This window comes from Daucus carota, chromosome 8 (genome assembly GCF_001625215.2).
Source record: "Daucus carota subsp. sativus chromosome 8, DH1 v3.0, whole genome shotgun sequence".
In the NCBI taxonomy this organism is placed as follows: domain Eukaryota; kingdom Viridiplantae; phylum Streptophyta; class Magnoliopsida; order Apiales; family Apiaceae; genus Daucus; species Daucus carota.
In genome coordinates, this window is record NC_030388.2 from 14,489,756 (window position 1) to 14,512,399 (window position 22,644).

The following is a 22,644-nucleotide window of genomic DNA, read 5'->3' on the forward strand; positions in this document are numbered from 1 at the left end:
AATCTGAGCAATGGAATGGATGCTCTTCAGATTTCGGACCGGACTTGTACTGGTGTGCTTTGTTCACATCCGTTGTCTCGAGATATTCGTGTGAGTATTTCAATCCGTTTCGTTGTTTGGTTTAGTACAAGCTAATTAGGCCAATATGTTGTTGTAATAGGTGATTTGTGTATTAGAATGGTATTTTTGGTTTGGGTGAAAGATTACCCTACCTGTAGTGTGTTAAACTATACTGAATAACAGTTTCTAATGTACTGGTTTGTTGAATAGTCAATCTTGTTGTGTCAGCATAATGTTTCTTTGGTAATTGCTAGAATTTTTTTCTGAAGATTTATAAATATTTGATTGTTGTTTATGACATTTTTCCAAGAAACTCTTAGGCTGGAAAAATCTTGAGATCTTAATGACTTTTAGAATGAAATATAGTTGGGTGGTGTGGGGGGGGGGGGGGGGATGCGGAGTGTAAGTATCTTGTAATTATCCCCTCATATTTGGACGCTGCGTATCCTTTATTAGAGTTTCATGTATGCGGGGAGGGAAGTGAAGTTTTAGAACATATGATTATTGGCCAAGTTGAAGGAGGGAATAATCCCTTTTAATTGATTTTCTTTGTTTGAGATACTACATTTGCAGCTGTTTATTGTCAAATTTATCTAGCCTACTACAAACTGAGGATTTAACGTCTGCATTGATATGTAATAGTTCGTGATTTATAGTTGGGTCACGCTGGAATATGATCCTATAATTTTGCTAAATTCTTGATAGTTGGTAATGTACTGGTTAAATGGTTGGTTGAGTAGTGCATCTTGTTATGTCATTTTAGTGCTGCTTTGGTGATTGCTAGAATTTGTTTATTAAAGGATTTTATAAATCGCACAACTCCTTAAGCAGAGAACACTTTATGTGAAAAAAATATGCGTCAGTTCCAGGATTAAATCGGGACTGACGGGGCTCGAACCCACAGCCTCCTTATGTTGTTTTTCTGAAGTTGCAATGGTGGATATAAGCACCTTATATTTTCTATCAATAGGAGTGTCGCCCAGTCAATATCTAATTAATTACTCTTAGCTTCAGGCTTCAACATATTTCTTACTTACTGGCATCCAGGAGATTTATTATCTTCAGATGCCAATAAAATATAAGATAATTTGGATTTAGAGTTTCTCAGGTTTCAATGTTAGCTCATTGTTTCTAGACGGGCACCAAGACAAGTACCTGAGAAGGCAAATATATTCATATACGATGCTCTATTATAAGTTTCTTTTAGGTTCTAGCAAGTGAATATATTCAATTAAACTTAGCCTTGTTCTTATATCATTACAAAAATGAAGGCCACAGCAGTTTGGCGGTTATCTTTATTGTTGTTTTGCTCTGTGTTTTTGTTTGCCATAGATATGCTGATGTTAAATTAATGAGTATTGACAAGTCAATCTTCCTTCCTTTTTTTGCAGATAGAGTCCCTGTCCCTAACCTTTCATGGGCATGATCTTATTGTTGATTCCGAGCTGGAACTTAATTATGGCAGGTTTATTTTTTGTGAATCAGAACATTATTTTATATTTGCATGTTCATTTGATTATTTAGATTTGTGCTGAAGTGCAAATTATTTTCCCCTTCATTAGACGTTACGGTTTGCTCGGGTTGAATGGCTGTGGCAAATCAACTCTTCTTACATCCATAGGGCGTCGAGAACTTCCAATTCCTGAACACATGGATATATTTCATCTCACAAGGGAGATTGAAGCTTCTGATATGTCTTCACTTCAGGCTGTGTTAAATTGTGACGAGGAGAAGTTAAAATTAGAGAAAGAAGCTGAAGCCCTGGCTGCCCAGGTCTGTACTTTAATAAGAATATTAGTGTTGGCATCTGGGACATTTTTATAAGGGACGAGTTAATAATTTTCAGTTTTCATCTCTGAATATAGGATGATGGTGGAGGAGAAGCTCTTGAGCGCATATACGAGCGCTTGGATGCAATGGATGCCGCAACTGCTGAAAAACGTGCTGCTGAAATTTTGTTTGGTCTTGGTTTTACCAAAGAGATGCAAGCAAAGAAAACCCGGGACTTCTCCGGTGGATGGCGTATGAGGATTGCTTTAGCACGTGCCCTGTTCATGAACCCAACTCTTTTGTTGCTTGATGAACCCACTAATCATCTTGGTGAGCTGATTTTGAAACTAGTTCAGTCGTAGTTGCTTTTCAGCTTGATTCTTTTTCTATTGCTTGTACTTTTCTTTCTCTCTTAGATTGACTATAGAATTTTAGTTTAGTTACAGCTACTTGCACAACTCCTTGAAATTACATGACATATATGATATTCTCACCATCTCACATTCTAATGTGGCCCATTAAACTTCCCATAAACAAGATCTTCAATCTGTGATAATAACTTGTGGAATTCTTTAGCTGTATTTGCTGTTGTGTACATGGCAACTACTTTGTAAGTTGGTAGGCATTGGTGGGGTTTGATACATATTTGCATTACTGTAATGCCTATATGTAATATATTTAAGTTACATTGAGTAAATATCTTGTCAATATGAATGGGTAAGATATTGAATCACAAAATATCTGTAAGCATACTGTTTGTCATGTGAAAGGCACAAACACTTAAAGCACCTTGTCTAGAAGCCTTAGAAACTAAAAGCTTTGGGCGAAGTGGATGTGCTGGATCCGGTTTGTTCACTAGTTTTCTTAAGACCTTTTCCTCGCAGTACATGTTGCCACTGAGAAACTCTTTAGTTTAATATATTACCGATTCCTCTTGAATGGTAACTCACCAAGGGTGATGTGTGTACTTATTTAATGTTTGTTTTAGATTGGTATATTATTGCTCAATCTATTACATGGTTTAAGTTGTGCATTCAGATCCCTTTAGTTGAAGATTTTCTGGCGAGTGCGAACCTGTCTTTTTATCTTTTAGAAATGTTGCTAATATGAGCCCTTGACCCTGTTTTATATCAACAGTTGCATCTGTTATAGTTCTTGGACCATTGTTCAAATCAATTTTTTTACAACATTTGATGTACTATTCTGATGAGTTGCTATAATCTATATACAGATTTAGAAGCTTGTGTCTGGCTGGAGGAGATGCTCAAGAAATTTGATCGAATTTTGGTTGTGGTTTCTCACTCCCAGGACTTCCTGAATGGTGTCTGTACAAACATCATACACATGCAGAACAAACAGTTGAAAATGTATACTGGAAACTTTGACCAATATGTTCAAACCCGTTCAGATCATGAGGAGAACCAGATGAAGCAGTACAAGTGGGAGCAAGATCAGATTGCTAATATGAAGGAGTATATTGCTAGATTTGGACATGGGTCAGCCAAATTAGCTCGCCAGGCACAGAGCAAGGAGAAAACTTTGGCAAAGATGGAACGTGGTGGGCTCACACAAAAAGTGTCTAGGGATCAGGTTCTGGTGTTTAGATTTGTTGATGTAGGAAAACTCCCGCCACCAGTTTTACAGTTTGTTGAAGTTTCATTTGGCTACACCCCAGATAACCTCATCTACAAGAACATTGACTTTGGGGTGGACCTTGACTCAAGGATAGCTTTGGTTGGGCCCAATGGTGCTGGGAAGAGTACACTCCTAAAGCTGATGACAGGTGATTTGGTTCCGAATGAGGGCATGGTACGTCGACACAATCACTTGCGCATAGCACAATATCACCAGCACTTGACTGAGAAACTTGACTTGGAGCTGTCGGCTCTTGTTTTTATGATAAGAGAGTTCCCAGGTAATGAGGAAGAGAAGATGAGGTCAGCAATCGGGAGGTTTGGACTAACAGGTAAAGCTCAGGTGATGCCAATGAAAAACTTGTCAGATGGACAAAAGAGTCGTGTGATTTTTGCATGGTTGGCATGGAGACAGCCCCAGATGTTGCTGCTGGATGAGCCAACTAATCATTTGGATATCGAGACTATAGACTCGCTTGCTGAGGCTTTGAACGAGTGGGACGGTGGCTTGGTTCTTGTTAGCCATGATTTCAGGCTCATAAACCAGGTGGCTCGTGAAATTTGGGTGTGTGAAGATCAAGCTGTGACCCCATGGGCGGGTGATATCATGGGATTTAAGGCGCACTTGAAGAAGAAAGCTGGCCTATAAGATTGAAGGGGTTAATGATGCTTGATATATATATAATTATATATTTTTTCATCAAGGTAACAATGCTACTTTGGCTTACAAGTTGCAACCATCAAAATGCAGTTTTGGAGTTAATACGGATTGTGTTTTTTCTCTCACGACAATGATGAAATTCTAGGAACAGCAAAAAACTGTTCAAGACAATATATTATGGAGAAACAGTCGTGCTGTTCCGTTGTTTATTTACCTGATTAATATTTTTTTAGCTTAGTTCACATATTATCAGCAGCATTCTTGCATGTAGTCTTTGGTTTGGGCCAAGAAATATACTTGAGGGGGGTGTGATGCCAATGTGAAACCTATGTATCTGGTCATTTATATTTGAGTTATACACTCGAAGCAGTCATAGTCGTTATTTTTTTTGAGAGGGAATGAATCTCAACAAAAATGTTCTGATGAATCAATTGAAGTAATGCTTTTCTTTAAGAAAGTTTATCATTTAATCTTCGGATATTCAAGATTACAGGAGAAATTTAGATAATAAGCTTTTAACAAGAAAGACTAGTTTTCGATATTTCTTGAAATATAAGTTCCAATATGTCACAAATTATGAATATATATATTGTAGACATTATATTCACTAATAAGACAATAATATAATATATATTTTTTATAAAAAAATAAAGTCCAACCGAAGAAATTCCTTTGGTAAGAGCATCTTCAAGGGTAATCCCTATATTGGATACCTAAAATATAATAAAATAATGGATACCTAAAATATAGGTAAGCAAAAAAGTTGTTTTACTCCAATGGTATTACCTATACATGTTACCTATAATTTAAAAATTAGTATTTATTCAATATTTAAGGTTGAATTGTAGTAAATATATGTTATATTATAGGTAATATTGATGATGTGGCATTATAGGGGTTGGCTTTTTGCTCCCTCAAATAAGGGGATGAGTTTTCACTCTCCTAAAAATTTTAAGGGATAGGGAGTTGCGTTGGAGGACTGACTTTTGATCCTAACCCCTAAATCTTGTCCACCTAGACCAAATATGAGTAAGGAGAGCTTGCATTGGGGTTGCTCTAAGACACCTATTTTAAACATAAATAATAATAAATTATATTTATAAATAAGTACCATCAAGCATGGTACAACAGCCATTAATTATAACACCCATGTATGGTACTAATTGCCTCTTAGACGCCCAATAAAATCATCAGTTATGAGTCTTATAGTTATGACCATCATAAATGGTACTCCCTCCGTCCCACCCATTTCTTATCAAATGGGTTGGGCACGGAGGTTAAGGAATATGTATAAAATAGTGGAAAATAGGAAGAAAAGTGGGTAAAGTGGTGGGACTCATTGATTTTTAATGTATAAAAAGAAGATAGTGAAGTAAAAGTAGTGTGAAAAGGAAAGAAAAGTGGAGAAGTGGTGGGACCCATTGACTATTTTTGGTAAGTTTTGAAATGTAAAGAATTGGATGGGACACCCCAAAAAAGAAAGTGTAAAGAAATGGGTGGGACGGAGGGAGTACCAAACAGTGGTCGCAAGTAATATTATTTGACATAAAATTTGCATATGATATTTAAACTAATAAAGATTATTCTTGAATTTAGTACATATATCTAGGTCAGTTCCACATATAACCGCTTAAACTTAGAACATTAGAACCATATTAATAGTCATTAAATGAAGGTAATTTAAATATTTGAAATTAAACATATAAATGTGTTTTAAAATAGTACATATATAAATATACATGTCTTCAGTCAATGCACATTCCTAATTTAATGAAACTAACCATATTTGATCATTCTAACAATAAAATTAGTACTACAATTTAATCCTTAATTCATATATTTCAGCAGTGTGATAAAATGATATATACAAATTAATTCATTATACTGTTGCAAAATCATAATATATGAATAAATTGAATATATTTATATTGATTTTATTACAATGTTATCTACATATACTTCCAACATACGAAGAGCTAGAGTGTGTATGTTTTGATTTTTTTTATTATTATTTATATGTAGTGCAGCAGAATCCCGTGTTTTGTAATATCATATGTATAGTCGTAGAACAACAGAATCTCATGTATTGTAATATTATATTATTAAAATTGATTGAGATCACATGTTGTAAGTTTATGGATGGCAAAAAAATCCGATCCGAATGGATATCCGACCGTTTCGACCCGAAAAGATTTTATCGAACCCGATATTTTGGATTTGAATTTGGATTTTTAGACCCGAACGAGTTTGGATTTGGATTTGGATATTAGGTATTCCGTATCGAAACCCGGTCCGAAATCCAAATCCGATCCAAACCCGAAACCCGATAAAAGATCCAAATATCCAAATACATATGTATGTATGTATGTATGTCTCTCCTGTGCATACTAATGTACTTTTTTCAGTTTAAAATATACTACTCCCTCCGTCACTATCATTTCTTTACAGTTTTTTACATTGATGGACACGCATTTTAACGCGCATATAAAACATAGTTTTATAACTTATTTTTAAATTTTTTCTTTTTTGTATAAATATATAAACATCAAATGTTTATTCAGAAGAAAAAAAAGTTCAAAATAATTTGTCAAACTACATTTTACGAGAGCATTAAAATACGTGCCGAGTCCCCGTCCCCTATATAAACAAATGAGGGGGACGGAGGGAGTAACTTATGAATAGATAAAGTACACTAACCTCACCCCATATATCTAATCATGTCAAAATTAGATCGATGTATTACTCCTATGAAATAGTAACCGAAATAGTCATGTCAAATTAGCACCAAGATTTAAAAACATCATGATAATGCCAAATTAGCCTAGCATATCATTCCACATTAGCTCAACATATTTCTTGAAAATAACCGACATATTGAATGCCTTCATTTTTAAAAATACTGCACATTAACATATAATTTATGCATATTTAATATATGAAAACAATATCATAATGGGAAAATGAACTTTTTGTCACTAAAATATTTACCTTTTTAGAAACTTGCCATTAAACTAAATATATTTTCTTTATAGGCACTAATGTTATATCTTCATTCCATTTTAGTCATCACGTTAACTACTTAACGGAAAATTCAAATTCTTTTTAAAAAAACAATTTTTTTGACAAAAATCAGGAAAAATCTTAAAAAGGTGAAAAAAAATCACTTTTTTAAAAAAACCAAAAATCTCATTTATAGTATACAATACTAAGAACTTTTTCTAATTTTTTCGGATTTTTTGAATTTTCTTTCGAAATTTTTAGATTTTTTTTCGAATTTTGTATTTTTTTTGATTTTTTTTTTGATTTTGGGGCTAAATTTTAAAATAACAGTTCGGATTAAAATCTTAAATTTTGATTGGATTTACATATCATATTTCTCAGTCTCGCCAATAAAAAATTTCAAAAAAAATTATCTAAACCCTTTTATTTTCAATTATTTATATTTGTTTTCTTATTTATAGTACAAAAATCTATTCATAATTTGAAGTGGTGATTTTACACTATAAATGAGATTATTTTTTTATATTTTTTTTATAATTTTTGAATTTTCCGATTTTTTTCACTATATATGAGATTTTTTTCCTTTTTTAAGAAAAATTGACTTTTTAAAGATTTTTTCCAATTTTTGTTTTGTTTTTTTTGAATTTTCTGGATTTTTTCTTATTTTTTTTAAAAATTGAATTGTCAGTTAAGTAGTTAACAGAATGACTAAAATGGAATGAAGATATAACGTTAGTGACTATAATGAAAATACATTTAATTCAGTGATGATTTCCAAGAAAGATAAATAGTTTAAATGTTTAATGATAAAAAAATTCATTTTTCTATTAATTTATGGGAAAATAGATTTTTTTGCCACTCAACTTATTGTGTTTCTAGAAACTTGTCACCCAACTAAACTTTTTTTCCTTTTACTCACTCATGTTAGGTTTGGATTTTTTTTTTTTAGCTACCAACTTAGGTTCGGATTTGATTACTAGCATTATATGATAATTTTATTTGTCACTAAACTTATTGCATCTTTAGAAATTAAACACTCAACTATAATTTTTTTTTATTTTACTCACTAATGTTAGGTTCATTTTTTTTTGTCACTGATGTTAATTAGGTTCGGATTTGATTATTAGCATTGCATTAATTCCGTGCAACATTATTAAAATATAGTGGTAGTCTGCAATATTTTGATGATTTGGGATACGTCTGTGTCTTTATATATAGTACTTTTTATGTCTCCAATGTCGTTTACCTTGTGTGATAAGAATTTTACACGCATTTTATTACTTTTAAAAGATGTAGTTTCATAAATAATTTTACTTTTTTCTTCCGAATAAAAATTCAGCGTTTGAATTTTTACACACAAAAAAAAAAATCACAAAAATAAGTTATGAAACTATGTTTTATACGAGTCTTAAAATACGTACTAAGCCGTAGAAAAAACTGTAAACTAATGAGAGCGACGGGGGGAGTAATAATAATAAAATGATGCATTATAGAGGACAATCATTGAAAATTAAGTTAACCTCTCTATTTATTTATCTGGAAAATTGTAATAAGATAAAGTTATTAAAATTTATGAAAATAAATTTGAGAGATAGACTGAGCTAGTCGATTGAAATTTTAATAGCGAAAGATGATGTATCATATCACTCAATTACACTTTATCATATCAGGGAGAGTGAATTGTTTGAAGTAATTGATTTCATATTCATGATTTATTGAATTTTTAGAATTCTAATTACGTTTTATCCTGGTTTTAATTTTTCATCGGGTCATTTTATATTATTATTGTTATATATAAAGATTCACATCATCAAAATATTACATTCTATCACTATGTATAAATGATGCTACAAAAATTATTATAATGTTAGTAATCAAATCCGAACCTAAGTTGGTGGCTAAAAAAAAATCCAAACCTAATATTAGTGAGTAAAATATAAAAAAATTAGTTGGGCGACAAGTTCCAAAAACACAATAAGTTGAGCGGAAAAAAAAATCTATTTTTCCTTATTTATTGAAATTACTCTTGATCGACAGCGAAAGCCATCCGATAAAAGGACAACGTCATCCATCACTATCACAACATAAACCCCCTCACTTTCTGAACTCAAGTCAATCTATATCTTCTTTTGTGGTGAATATACTTACATAGTATCATATACATACAATGGCAGAAGCTAAAGCACAGATTTTTGAGCTGAACAATGGCACCATGAAAGCTTGCATCTCCAACTATGGCTGCACTATCACTTCTTTGTTTGTACCTGACAAGAATGGTACTCATGATAAGCTCTAGCCATTTTTATTTTATATTTAAATTTTGGCAATGACCCTTTTGATCTTGTGTTTTATTTATGTGTTTGTGTTTGTTGCTGATGATTGTTGTTAATTTATGTTATTGAAGGGAAATTAGCTGATGTTGTTCTGGGATTTGACTCTGTGGAGCCTTATTTGGTTAGTTTTTGCTAACCCTTTTGATAATTTTTGATTTTGCTACGTGGTTTGTTTTGTGATCTTATGGTGGAATTTCAGGTTTCGGGTGAGTTCGTGTTTGTAAACGAGTCAAATTCGTGTCTTTTTCAATATATCTGCTGAAATTTAATCAAGATGGTTATGTAATTTAAGGAGAATAAATTATTTAATAAACGATTTATACATGTTTGTTCCGTTTCTGGGTTTTGTCCTAGTAATTGAGTGGGATTGGGGTTGCTCTAGACATGTCCACACTAGCCTTTCGAAGTTGTTTAGTGGAATTTGATCAAGATGATTACATGATGAAGAGGGATACGATTTTAGATAATGAGTTGTTATGATCATAGTCAGGTTCGTGTCATGTCTATTTTAGCGGTTGGCTCTTAGCGTTTACTCCCTCCGTCCCATTTTATATGACCTCATTTCCTTTTTGGGAAGTCCCAAAAAGAATGAACCTACAATACTTACTATTTTTGAACACTACTTTTCACTATTATACCCAGTACCTCTATATTTTATACTCTCTTTTTATAAAATAAACACTATTACACCCACTACTTTCCTCCACTATCTCAAATCTATTACTATTAAATATTGATGGGTCCCACCACTTTACCCACTTTTCAACTACATTTACTACCTTTTTCTTAATCTCCGTGAAAGTCAAACCCATTCACATAAATTGGGACGGAGGGAGTAGTTCTTTTGTGATTTTTGATTACTTCGATTGGATGGGCATATTGAATGAGTGTTTTTACTGGTTATTTTGTAACTGATTATTTGGTTTATGATTGTTGATCAGAAAGGTGCTGCTCCTTATTTTGGCTGCATTGTGGGTCGGGTTGCAAATAGGATCAAAGAGGGAAAGTTTACACTGGATGGGGTTAATTACTCTCTCCCCATCAACAATGGACCGAATAGTCTCCATGGTAATACTTTCTCCGTATCTTGTTTTCAATACTAAATAGGAGAGATCAGTGTTTGAATATATGTGACTAGGCAGGATTTGTTTTGGTGTATGAACCTAATGTACAATAATATAACTATAATATATATATATTATTGTACATAGAAGGCGAGTTTGACTGTGACGGGTCCCTTTTTTATAATTATTTTTTTTAGCTCTGAGCTTTTGGATTAAATCTTCTTATTACAGTGTTCATCCCCAAGTTCTATGCCCACTCCGAAGTCCTTTTCTGTGCCATAACAAACAGTTGCATTTGATTTTCCTCCGTTTCCGGTGGTTAATTTAACTTTGCAAATTATTGCAGTCTGATTCCTCATCCCTTAGTATAGTGGCACAGTTTTCTGTTAGGAAACTCTTTCACAGTGCTGACCATGTGATCGCAACCCAGAATATGCTTTTTCAAAGTAGGCAAGCATAGGATGTTATTTGGGAAATTTCTTGACCAGATTATAAATTGGACACTGTTATGTGTGGTGGTAGCGGTAAAAAGGACAGGAAGTGCATGTGGTTCTTTCCTGTTTGCTGAGATGGCGCAGTATACTTGGTGGAAATTAGAGAAGCCACAAATGTAGAATGGGATTCATGTAGTTTGTAATATATCCCTGTTTATAATTTATTCCTGGCTTTGAATCACGTGTGTGTAAAATACTTTTCTCCTATTATCTGTTTGAAGTGCAATAGCTCAAAATGCTATGATCTACCTTAAAGATATTATAATACTACACCACATGTGCTACAGAACGTTTGGTGTACCATTCTATGTTCTTCGCTAAGCTAAATTCTGGATCAACATGATGCTGCTTCTTTCTAGAGTACATAGTTTTGTGGATATTTACGCAAGATGTATTACCATATTATGGGGTTTGGATGTTGCTGTTATCTTGTTACGGGTTTGGTTGCCAGACACTCAAACCTTTGATTAAACTAGTAATAGTATTTGTTCCTCGAAACATATGAAGGCTACAGAGAGTTTGTTTCGCTTGTCAATATAGTTTGCATGATAATTTTTTTAATTATTTTGCAATGCATTCTCTTGAAGGCGGGCTTAAAGGATTTGACAAGGTGCTTTGGGAAGTTGTTGATTACAAGAAGGGAGAAAATCCATCCATTACCTTCAAATACCATTGCCGTGATGGCGAGGAAGGTACTACTTCTTTATCTCAATCTCTGTCTTTGGCTCTTTATGTGTAGGTAACTTCAGACTTCACTCTGCTATGTCGAAACAGGATATCCTGGAGATGTTTCTGTGACGGCAACGTACACTCTAACTGCAAGCACTAGTATGAGGCTTGACATGGAAGCAATTCCTGAAAATAAGCCCACTCCAATAAATCTAGCTCAGCATACCTACTGGAATCTGGCTGGCCACAACTCAGGCAACATTCTGGATCATTCAGCTCAGATATGGGCAATGCACATCACCCCTGTAGATCAGAACACAATCCCAACTGGAGAAATTATGCCAGTTAAGGGCACTGCATTTGACTTTTCTGCAGAGAAGAAGATTGGAAGTTCTATCAGCGAAGTCCCTGGCTTAGGATATGATCACAACTATGTCCTTGATTGCGGGGATGAAAAATTGGGCTTGAAACATGCTGCAAAGTTGAAAGATCCATCAAGTGCAAGGGTTCTCAACCTATGGACCAATGCTCCAGGTATGCAGTTTTACACAGGAAATTATGTTTCCGGAGTTGTTGGGAAAGGTGGAGCGGTGTATGGTAAACATGCAGGCGTTTGTATGGAGACTCAAGGATTTCCAAATGCTATTAATCAACCAAACTTTCCATCTGTAGTTGTTAAACCTGGCGAGAAGTACCAGCACAGCATGTTGTTTGAGTTTTCAGCAGAATAAGCAAGTACCATAAATTAGTTGTAGGACTCAAAAAATTATCTGAGTGAGGAATGGAATAATACATGTTTCTAGACTGTATGCGTGATGCGAGCAGAACTTTGAAATGTCGTGTGGATGATGCTGAATTTTGAACTGCCTATGGTGACAATGAAACTTGTTTGAAAAATTCAGATGTTAACTCATTTTTAAGGTAAATGGTCGACATCTAGTTTATTTTTTATATTGAGAATGAGATTATTTTGTTACAATTTATTACAGGTATATCGTCTATATACACACTTTTCCACACACCAATTTCAAGCTAGCCATTTCATCTCAATTTATCTATGGATTACACTAGGAAAATGTCTTAGATGAAAGTTTAAGTCCTCATAGCAGGGGACAACTTCCAACTATAGTTTCTGGAAATTACGTCGAGAACATATTATTAATATGCCTCAAACTTTCCATTTTCTAACATACACGTGGGCTTCTGAGAATGGATACTGTATTCTGATGGGATCCTATTGGAACTGCGAGTTTAGTCTCTTTTACTATGGACAGAATACTAGAACATCTGCAGAAATTTCAAGACTGTGCAAGTCATTTTATGCTTGGAAACTCCCTTCTGATTTCTCATTGGCTGCTTCTGATTGTTATTGTGGAAGTTGCCTTCTGAGAGAGGAGTTCTCAAAGGATGCTCTTCCTGAATGGATTGATTGGCAACAAAAGAAAGACATAGTTCTGGCTTTTGCATCCTCGATAAAGATCCTTCTGTCCAACTGTTTGAGCCAGAGAATTTTAAATGTTCCAGACCAACCTCAGTTGCCTCCTTTTACCTTTCAGAACCCGACACACTGTAGTAATAAGTGGCCTCGCAAGATGCAGCATTGCAATGCGCTTGTAGGTCCAGCAGTTCCTCTACATTTTTTGGTAACTTATAACAAGCTGTATATAGAAGAAGCAGAAGCAGATGGACAATCAGCTAACTGTCTATAATATATCCTCTCGCCTGAAAGCCCATTTTTGGGATTTTAGAGTGGATACAGGGGTTCATTTTCGACAACTCGTGTATTACTTGAGCTCTAAAATCCATATTGGATGGCCAACTCTCCTAAAACTTAAGGTGTAGAGGAGAACTGCTAGATGGTTCTTATATTTTTCACAAGACGCTCTTTCTGGGAGACTTATCTTTATCAATGGACTTCGTATATTGCCTGTTAAATTGTGCCAGATGCAAGACCTTGCAACATCAATGCTGGAATTATGGAATTTGATGCATACTTCATTTGAAGAGCAGCAGATGTTTCAGAATGTTATCCGCGACATAGCTGCTTCTGAAAATGAAATAAAAGAGGCTATCATGCTTTCTGAGATGCCATTAATATCATGTTTCGTTTGTTTATGAAGTCTAGAATAAATGATCTACTTCTTAGCAAAGTAATTTTAACCGCAACAAAAAATTAATTGTGGTCATAAATTGTAAACCAGGAATGCATGAAGATACTGACCTTAGTTCAATAAGATTTTGTTTTTGCCTACCAAAGTCATCCTAAAGGTTCCAGCGTTTAAATGATTGATTTTTTTGTTTTGGTATTTGAAGTTGATAAAATCCCGAGACACTTGGATCTGTTCTCATTCTTTAACTCATTTCATTCCACACTTCCCTGCCCTGTGTTCTTCTCATCACTTGAGGTAGGAGAGGCTTGGACATTGCTGATCTTCCGGAAAAAAAGCACTTATTGAGTGGTCATGACTCATGAAGCCCACTTGTCACCTGTGTTTCGCAAGCCATTTTCGCCTATACTGTCCAAAGAATTATTGAAGGCCAATGCAGCAAATGTATTGGAAGAGCTGATAGGGACACACTATGAGACAACACAAAAAACCAATTGAAAGTAACACTAAATTTCTCACTCCCTCCAAAACAGTTTGTGCTGCAGCGGAAGAAGCGATAATTCCAAAGACGATGTTTTTTGTTTTACAAAATACATTTGTACAATAAAATATTTTTGGGGGTTATCAGACTATTTATATACTCCATCCCCTCCTAAATATAAGTTACTTTGACTTATTGCACATGAATCTAAGTATTTTGACCACACACTTAGAATTAATAGTTTCAAATTTTTTTAAAATAAAATATACGTCTCGTATTTTAATTCATAAAAAGGAATTTTTAGAAAAAAAAAAATTTAGGTAGGTGATTAAAGTACATGGAATTGTGTGCAAAAAATCTAAGTGACTTATAAAAAGGATCAGAGTGAGTAATTCTATAGCTGAAATTTCAAATTACTATCAATTTTCTCAACTCTTAATATTTTATCACAAATTTTAGATAAATTTAAAATAACAGAACTAGATTTTCATAAATATCCACTAAGATATCTAAATTTGTTAATCGCGTTGAGAAATGATAGAAAATTGTGCTAAAATTTGTGTACATAGTAGTTCTAGTTTTAAAGTTCCAATATTTTCATTTAAAAATATAAAAAGACAAAAACGCTAAACACGCTATATAAAAATAATAGCGACTCATTTTTTTTCTAAGTAATTGGGAGGAGGACCGAAACACACTAAACTTGATAAAGACGGGCCATCAAATTTAGAGGAGGTAGCCTTGCGAACAGTTTAATGCACAATCCTCTTCAACTCTTTGAGCGAAATACGGAAAAAGAAAGGAAAATTCATGGACCGACCCTATCATCTCTACCCGTATGAACTATGAGATCATCTTAAGGACGTCTTTGACATTCAAGAGTCACAGACCCATCTTAGAACCTGTTCAATAATCAATAAGTGAAACGTTAGTTGTTCCCTCTCACATCGGATAGTCGATTCGTTAATATGAAGTTGATGCTCACACGGTGCTAAATTAAAAGAATAACTAAATTTTCATTATTGAACCAAAGTACTTGACACATCGAAGAGTATTAAATTCTAAATATTAGTTTATATCATCATAGGATTTATTAATTAAGATTCATTGATCCTTTTATTATTATTATTATTATTATTATTATTATTATTATTATTATTATTATTATTATTATTATTATTATGAGAATACGAGGTAAATAAAATTTTGATAAATATATTCTCTCGATAAATTATTTATTAATCGAGATTATAGATTATTATTTTCACTCCGTTGGATTTATAAAATTTTCAATTTAATGAGTTTGTACGTGAATCAGATATTCAAATATCGATATACACTATACATATTTTGTTAGGTATCAGGCAATTATAATAATAGAATGGACTTTGGTAATCCAAAATATATAAGGATAATTGTTGTATGTTTAGATAATTATTATAAAAGATATTTCTTGGTCGCAAAGTTAGAAGACCCAGTTGGAATTGGATTCTGATTTGAGTTAGAAATTAGAATCGGATTAGGATTATGTGTAGCTGCTTTAGAATTAGATTCTGATTTGTCTAGTTTGAGATGACTATATATACATTAGTCATATTGTGTTTAATATGTGTGCTCAAGATGTAGACTTAGTGTTAGATATAATTGATGATTACTAATATTCTTAAAGTCTGTTTTAGAACAGGATTCATCAGAGTTTAAGCTAGAAGCTGATCAGAGTTTAGTAAAGTCTGACAGAGTTTGATAAAGTCTGACAGAGTTTGATAAAGTCTGATCAGAGTTTACATAGTCAAGATTCGACAGAGTTTACACGTGGAAAGAGCTCAGAAGCGGATATACTTCAAGGAAGGATAGAAGCTGAGGAGTGATTTGCTGACTATGGAAACTAAACAGAAAACTGGAGCAATCTTTGATTGATAGATTTATTAGCTGATTTATAGGATATCAAATCAGAGATTGATTTTGTAACTGTGTCTATATAAACACAGATTAGGGTTACTCTATAGGAGTTGAGTTATCGAGTACATTGTTAAGAACCCTAGCAGCTCTTAGTGATACAATATAAATCACTGAGAGAGTTTTTTTAACCATTAAAGCTTTGTGAATATAAGAGTTTATTACTTTCAATCTCTTATATTGTCTTACTGTGTTACAGATTGTGATCACTATATCAGATTATATAGTGAGTTTATAGGACCTAACAAGTGGTATCAGAGCGAGCTCTGTAAGATTACTACAGTGAGATCTTAAACACAATCATGTCTGAAAAATCACAAGCTTCATCCTTTAGAGTTCCAATCCTTAAGGCATCTGAATATCCAGTCTGGAAAGAAAGAATGATCATATTCTTAGACTCTGTTGATCCAGAATACCTTGACAGGATTTTTGATGGACCACATATGCCTACCAAGCTTTCTGTTGGGATTGCAGATGAACCTCAAAAGATGGTTCCAAAAGAAAAGAAAGATTATACTCCAGAGGACATCTCATCTATCAGTAAAGATGCAAAGGTGAAGCATCTGTTGCATAGTGCCCTTGATAATGCAATGTCTAATAGGGTGATTGGGTGCAAAACTGCTAAACAAATTTGGGATGCTCTGGAAACCAGATGTCAAGGAACTCAGGCCATTAAGAAAAACAGAAAAACAATCCTTACACAGGAGTATGAGCACTTTGACTCAAAATCTGGTGAGTCTCTGACAGATCTGTATGACAGATTTGTCAAACTGTTTAAATGACTTATCTCTGGTGGACAAGGAATATGATCTTGAAGACTCAAACCTCAAATTCCTTCTAGCTCTTCCTGAAAAATGGGATTTGAAAGTCACTACAATAAGTCTTGATCTTGATGTCTCTTGATGTGTTTATGGAAGGCTGAAGACTCATGAACTTGAAATGGAGCAAAGGAGCAAACGACATGGAGGAAAATCAAAGTCTGTTGCTCTGAAAGTTCAAGAGGAAACTGCTAAGAGCAAGGGAAAAGCTCATGTCACAAAGTCTGACATTGAATCATCAAACTCTGATGACTCAAACTCTGATGTTCCCGAACTCTGAAGAAAGTGATGATGAGATGATGCAGTTAGCAGCATTGATGGTGAAAAGCTTCAAGAAGTTGGCCTACAAAAAGTTCAACAAAGGCAAAAGTTTTTCAAGGAAAGACAGAAACTCTGACAGAGTTTATGACAAGAAGAACTTTAAGAAGAATGAGGGCAAAGAAGAAAAGCTGGAAAAGCTGACAAGTATACCTGTTTCAACTGTGGTGAAAAGGGACACTTTGCATCTGAATGCAAGAAAGCCAAGAAGGAAAAAGAAAAGCCTTTATCACCAAGAAAGGAAACTGGACAGATACATCTGATTCAGAAGAAGAAGTCAATTATGCTCTGATGGCAAACACTGACAACAACTCTGAATCTCCTGCTAAGGTACCTCATTCTACTCTTGCCTTTGATACTGAGATATAACTGAGTTAAGATTGTTTCTTAAAACTTTACATATCAGCTTTAGAGATCAGACTTTAGAAAATGAAAGATTAAAATCTGAAACTCTGAGTGTAAAAAAAAGGAATGATTTTCGAGAAAAAGAATTAGTTCAGATGTTGGAAGTTCAAAAAGAAAGAGATGATGCTGTCATTGTCAAAGATGAATTATCAAAGAGGTATGCATCTCTTCATCAGAACTTGCTAAGGAAAGGGAGATCATAAGACATGGACTAATTCAGGCAAAACCACTCAGGATATCTTTAGGGAGTGGAAACTGGAAGAAGGGACTAGTTTACACTGATAACTGGAAGAAGGACTAGGTTACACTGATAACTCTGAAGCTGAGTCATCAAAAAACGAATTTGTTAAAACTCAAAAACCTAAGGTTAAACCTGTTAAATTTGTTGCTGCTGAATCCTCTAATTCTAAACAGAATAGACCAAAATCAGAGATTAACAACAATTTAAAATCTGATAAGCCCAAAACAGGTTACATAGGATTGATGACTCAGAAACAGCTTAAACATAAGCTTAAAGAGGTAAAGTCTGATAGCAAAGACAAAGGAACCTAGGAAAAATAGAAATGGCAAGGTTGGAATAGACAAGAGTAATAACTATATGCCTATTCCAAATGCACCTAGGAAGACATGCATAACTGTGGGAATACTAATCATCTTGCTAATTTTTGCAGGAAGAACAAGGACATTAACTCTTTACCTACAAAGTCTGGAGTTAGAAAAAGTAGTATTAGATATAAACCACAAGATCCATGTTTTCATTGTGGTAGTGTTAGGGCATTCTATTTATACTTGCAAAGAATATCATAGTTTGTATTATGATTATTATCAATTGAAACCTTCTTTGAAGAGTTTTAATAAAAGCTCCTGCAAGTACAAAATCTAGTTTCCAGTACAAACTCTGTTGCAAAGTCTGTTAGCTCAACTCTCTGATAAAAATAATTCCGCTGGCAAAAGCTAACAAACTTAAAGGCCAAGGGATCCAAGCAGTCCGGGTCCTTAAAACGAACAATTAGTGGGTCTTGTGATTGCAGGGCAACAGGAATATTTCTAGTCCTTGGACAGTGGATGTTCAGGACACATGACTGGAAATAAGGCCCTGCTGTCAGAGTTTGTGGAAAAGGCTGGCCCAAGTGTTTCTTATGGAGATGGCAACATAGGAAGGACTCTGGGATAATGGCAAACATCAATCTTGGAAATGTCATCATATCAAATGTAGCTCTTGTTCAAGGGGCTAAAACAAATTTACTCTCTGTCAGTCAATCTGTGACAGAGGATATCATGTTGATTTCTATGGAGAACACAGTGAGATAGTAAGCAAGTCAACAGGCAAGGTGGCAGTGATTGCTCACAGACATGGAAAGATTTATGAAATCCACCTGCCTACAAAACTCTGAAGGAAAAGCAATTTTGCTTATCTACAAGAATCTCTGCAGAAGAAGTTGGAAGTGGCATAAGAAGCTCTCACACCTGAATTTCAACTCCATAAATGAGCTTATAAGAAAAGCTTGTGAGAGGACTCCCTGAATCACTACTTACATCTGATGGATTATGTGATTCATGTCAAAAGGCCAAGCAGAGAAAGACATCCTTCAAGAGTAAGACTGAATTCTCAATAAGAAACCATATCATCTTCTACATGTTGATCTATTTGGACCAGTCAATGTAACCATCCATTGCAAGTAAGAATATGCTCTTGTCATTGTTGATGAGTTCTACCAGATACACTTGGGTATATTTCTTCACTCTAAGATGAAAACCCCTTGCATCTGATGGATCATGTGAAACACTGGATCACGGATCTGAAGACAAAGTAAAGATCATTAGAAGTGATAATGGAACTGAGTTCAGAAATTCACAATGGAAGAGTTCTGCAAAGAAGAGTGTAGTGCAACAATTCTCTGCACCTGGTACACCAAGCAAAATGGTGTAGTTGAAAGGAAAAACAGGACCTTATAGAAGCTGCCAGAACTATGCTTGATGAGGCTAAATTGCCTACTTATTTCTGGGCAGAAGCTGTTTCAACAGCCTTGTTTCACGCATCAAAATGCAACACTGATTAAATAGCATGGCAAGACCCCATATGAGATGGTGAAGAAAAAGAAGCCAAATCTGAAGTACTTTCATATATTTGGGTGCAAATGCTTTGTAGTGAAGACTCATCTCAGAACAGCTACCCAAGTTTGTTTGATTTAAAAGCTGATGAAGGCATCTTTGTAGGTTATCCTCTGATAACAAAGGCCTTCAGAGTCTACAATCTAAGAACCAAGGTGATCATGGAATCCATACATGTGTCATTTGATGACAAGAAATCATGGGCTTAACAGATATGGATGATCATGAAAACTGCATTTTGAAAATGAAGAAATATTCTCTGATTCGATAAACTCTGATGAACAGTCAAACTCTGACTGTGAACAAGATACATACAACAAGCAACTCTGATGAAAATTTACAAGTTCATGATGATGAAGCACTTGCTGAGGGGGAGCATCAGAATGTTTCAGACTCTACCCAAGACTCATCAGAGAAATGCTAACTCAAACTCATCAGAGACACTGATTCAAACTCTGATCGCACAAATTAGGGGGAGCTACAGGAAATAATCAACAGAATCAGGAGAGCATGGATCAAGGGGGAGAGATATCCAATGATGAAAATAGTCAACTTCCACATGCTAGGAAGTGGACAAAATCTCACACATCACACTGATTTAATAATTGGCAATCCAGAAGCAGGTGTGCAAACAAGGACAGCTACAGCAAATGAGTGTTTACATCATTGTTTCTGCTTTCTGTCACAAAAGAACCTAAAAGGTGGAGGAAGCTCTTCAAGATGCTGACTGGATACAAGCAATGCAAGAAGAGCTAAATGAGTTTGAGAGAAACAAAGTATGGACCCTAGTACCAAGACCTAAAGACAGATCCATAGTTGGTACAAAATGGGTGTTCAGAAACAAACTGACAGTGAGGGTGTCATTACCAGGAATAAAGCAAGGCTTGTGGCAAAAGGGTACTCACAACAGGAAGGTATTGACTTGATGAGACATTTGCCCCAGTTGCAAGATTGGAGGCAATCAATCTTTCTGGCCTGCTGCTCACAAGAAATCAAGGTATTTCAGATGGATGTCAAGAGTGCTTTTCTGAATGGAAAACTGGATGAAGAGGTATATGTTGAACAACCTCCAGGATTTGTGGATCCAAAACATCCAGACTATGTCTACAGGTTGGACAAAGCACTTTATGGACTAAAGCAGGCTCCAAGGGCATGGTATGAAACTCTGGCTCAATTTCTTCTTGAAAGTGGATTTACTAGAGGTACCATAGATAAAACCCTGTTTTATTTGAATCATGGTAATGATCTACTTTTAGTCAAATCTATGTTGATGACATTATTTTTGGCTCCACTATGCTAAACTCTGTCAAGATTTGCCAACTCATGCAGTCTAGGTACCAAATGAGCAGCATGATGGGGAAACTCAGTTATTTTCTGGGTTTACAAGTTAACAGACTGAAGATGGGATTTATAAATCAAGCCAAGTATACCAGAAATCTTTTGAAGAAATTGGTATGCAAGACAGTTCAGCTGCAACTACTCCTATGGCAACAGCAACCAAACTAGACAAAGACACTGGTCAATCAGTGGATATCACAAACTATAGAGGAATGATTGGATCTTTGCTTTATCTGACTGCAAGTAGACCAGACATCATGTATGCCACATGTCTATGTGCAAGATTCCAGGCAGATCCAGAAGAGAGAGCCTCATCTGATTGCAGTAAAGAGGATATTCAGATCTCTCAAGGGAACCACATCATTGGGATTATGGTATCCTAGAGAATCAGATTTTAGTCTAATTGGATCCTCTGATGCAGATTTTGCAGGTTGCCAATTGACAGGAAAAAGCACAAGTGGGAGTTGTCAATTTCTGGGTGGAAGACTTGTTTCTTGGTACAGCCCGAAGCAAAAGTCCCATTTCAGTCAACATCAACAGCAGAATCAGAATATATAGCTGCAGGCAGCTGCTGTGCTCAAATTCCTTTGGATGAAGAATCAACTGTTGGACTATGGGTTATCTTTTCTAAAATTCCTATTTATTGTGATAACCAAAATGCTATTGCTATGACAGGAAACCCAGTTCAACATTCTCTGACAAAGCACTCAGTTAAGATATCCTTTTATAAGGGAGCATGTGGAGGAAGGAACCATTGACGTCACTTTGTTCACACAGAACAGCCAGCTAGCAGACATATTCACCAAACCACTAAGTGAAGCAACCTTCACTAGACTGGTGAATGAGCTAGGAATGAATCAGGAACTGAGTAAAACATACTGGTCCGATCTTTCAAATTACAATTGTCAAATTACCATATGTATTGCTCACAAATTTGCCATGATATACTCTGATTGTTAAAATCTGATGACATTCTCTGATGATATACTCTGTGTGCTATACTCTGATGATATTCTCTGATCGTCATTCTCTGACGATATTCTCTGATGTTTGTAAACTCTGAATCTTGATTAATGATTTCATTTTTATTTCTCTCTGAGAAAACAAAACCTGTGAAGATATTATGAAGCATGATATGAATTAGTAATCATGAATCTCAGTTCAGTTCTTTAATCTTGATCTCAATTTTGTGCTACTACTTAACACTATATGCAATTGGATATCATTGAGACTCTATTACTTCACATATCTTAATTATAAGTGAGACTGACTAATTTGCATTTTCTCTCAGTAAAATTGACAGTGATTAAACTCTGATGATATATACACCCCCTGCAAATAAGCATGGTACTCCTTGGAGATCTTAGATGTCTATATGACAGTGACTGGGAAGACCCAAACACTTACTGGTATTAAGTAATTG

General features: G+C 34.8%; 2 protein-coding genes across 2 annotated transcripts; both read left to right on the forward strand.

Annotated features, from left to right (window-relative positions):
• The first annotated feature begins 6 nt into the window (after positions 1 to 6).
• Positions 7 to 4,362, forward strand: LOC135148545 (ABC transporter F family member 1). Its single transcript, XM_064083851.1, has 5 exons — positions 7 to 90; positions 1,452 to 1,525; positions 1,623 to 1,833; positions 1,926 to 2,160; positions 3,062 to 4,362. Exons 1-5 carry the CDS (start codon positions 16 to 18, stop codon positions 4,111 to 4,113), a joined length of 1,647 nt encoding a protein of 548 aa, XP_063939921.1. The 5' UTR covers positions 7 to 15; the 3' UTR covers positions 4,114 to 4,362.
• A 4,813-nt stretch (positions 4,363 to 9,175) lies between these two features.
• On the forward strand, positions 9,176 to 12,636 carry LOC108197533 (uncharacterized). Its single transcript, XM_017365178.2, has 5 exons — positions 9,176 to 9,401; positions 9,530 to 9,579; positions 10,400 to 10,526; positions 11,604 to 11,708; positions 11,791 to 12,636. Exons 1-5 carry the CDS (start codon positions 9,293 to 9,295, stop codon positions 12,414 to 12,416), a joined length of 1,017 nt encoding a protein of 338 aa, XP_017220667.1. The 5' UTR covers positions 9,176 to 9,292; the 3' UTR covers positions 12,417 to 12,636.
• Positions 12,637 to 22,644: the final 10,008 nt, after the last annotated feature.

What these genes read in the sequence shown, in the direction of transcription:
- LOC135148545 (XM_064083851.1), top strand. Translation starts at nt 16, where the DNA reads ATGGATGCTCTTCAGATTTCGGACCGGACTTGTACTGGTGTGCTTTGT. An exon ending in CTGGAACTTAATTATGGCAG is followed by an intron (nt 1,526 to 1,622) that starts GTTTATTTTTTG and finishes CCCCTTCATTAG; the next exon opens with ACGTTACGGTTTGCTCGGGT. An exon ending in TGAACCCACTAATCATCTTG is followed by an intron (nt 2,161 to 3,061) that starts GTGAGCTGATTT and finishes ATCTATATACAG; the next exon opens with ATTTAGAAGCTTGTGTCTGG.
- LOC108197533 (XM_017365178.2), top strand. Translation starts at nt 9,293, where the DNA reads ATGGCAGAAGCTAAAGCACAGATTTTTGAGCTGAACAATGGCACCATG. An exon ending in ACTCTGTGGAGCCTTATTTG is followed by an intron (nt 9,580 to 10,399) that starts GTTAGTTTTTGC and finishes ATTGTTGATCAG; the next exon opens with AAAGGTGCTGCTCCTTATTT. An exon ending in TGGACCGAATAGTCTCCATG is followed by an intron (nt 10,527 to 11,603) that starts GTAATACTTTCT and finishes ATTCTCTTGAAG; the next exon opens with GCGGGCTTAAAGGATTTGAC.